Here is a 1238-nt window from a genome sequence, read left to right on the forward strand (position 1 = left end):
CTTTTTTTAGACGAAAGAAGTTTAATTAATTAGAATGTGCACAAAATTAAGTTGCTAGAGAGATAAATTAATAATTTACAGAGAGGGTTGTTCTGCAATAACCAATAATAGCTTTCAAGATCAGTGGACACAGCAGGCGCAACTCTTTTCTTAAGCATTAACACTTCAGAGAAGGAAAAAGGGGGTAAGAACCACAATAAAAATATATATATAATATACAGTGTAAATGCAGAAAATCTGCCATCTTTTTTTAAAATTCAAAATACTTTAGAGATGTCTCTATCACATTAAGCATCAACTCTAGTTTAAAGTTTTAGTCCTGAATCAATTTCTATTTCTGAAAAATAGTTGCAAAGTGTACTTTTAAACTTGAACAGGGGTGATGTCTGTAAGAATAAAAACAAATCTTACTTGATCATTCTTGTGGACTTTTTAAAGGCTGTCTCGTCTGCCTTCCTGCAAACAGCCATCTCCACATTTCCTTTGAAGGATCCGAGGTGGGGTTCAAAGGGACAACTTTGCTACAACAGACAAATGCCATCTTTTGTTATTCTTTCCTTTGAGAAACTGTCTTACATTCTCACCGGCTTGGGCTCAGTTGTTCGCTTGTTCGCTTCCTCTTCAGTCCTCGATTTGTCGAGATTCACATTTACTGGAATTGTTTCTGGTCGCCAAAAGTGAAAACAGGCAGGAGAGAGAAGGTGAGAAAAGGGGGGACGAAGAGAGGGGCGTCTCTGGAGAGGCCAAGAGTCTTCTAAATGCCGGCGGAATATTTCATTCTTTTCTGTTTCTGCCTCTGGTTGCAGAACCAGACGCGCACCACGTTTTTCTTCAGGTCCAGCTTCTCCGCGATGGCGGCGATCTTTTCAGAGGAGGGCCGAGGCTGAATGGCAAAGTAGGCTTCGAGCGAGCGCTTCTCTGGCGCAGCGATGGACGTGCGCTTGCGCTTCTTCTCCGCGCCATTGAAGAGCTCAGGCTTAGTGAGCTTCTCGCGGTGGGACTTCTCGGCCTCCTCGAGCCATGCCTGCAGGATGGGTTTGAGCGCGATCATGTTATTGTGCGACAGTGTGAGGGACTCGAACCTGCAGATGGTGCTCTGGCTAAGCGAGCCTACGCCGGGGATCTTGAGGTTGGCCAGCGCGGAGCCCACATCTGCCTGGGTCACCCCCAGCTTGATGCGTCGCTGCTTGAAGCGCTCGGCGAATGCCTCCAGGTCCCGCGGGTCGGCGTCCACGTCG

At 46.4% G+C, this 1238-nt stretch overlaps 1 protein-coding gene across 1 annotated transcript in view; it reads right to left on the reverse strand.

Annotated features, from left to right (window-relative positions):
• Nucleotides 1-754: 754 nt before the first annotated feature.
• The window catches only part of POU4F2 (POU class 4 homeobox 2), a 4360-nt gene continuing 3876 nt past the window's right edge, over nucleotides 755-1238 (reverse strand). Inside the window, exon 6 of the mRNA XM_011987161.1 lies at nucleotides 755-1236. Coding sequence (XP_011842551.1) covers nucleotides 755-1236 — 482 coding nt within the window. The remainder of the gene's footprint in view (nucleotides 1237-1238) is intronic.

The sequence above is a fragment of the Mandrillus leucophaeus genome, unplaced genomic scaffold (genome assembly GCF_000951045.1).
Source record: "Mandrillus leucophaeus isolate KB7577 unplaced genomic scaffold, Mleu.le_1.0 Scaffold301, whole genome shotgun sequence".
NCBI lineage: Eukaryota > Metazoa > Chordata > Mammalia > Primates > Cercopithecidae > Mandrillus > Mandrillus leucophaeus.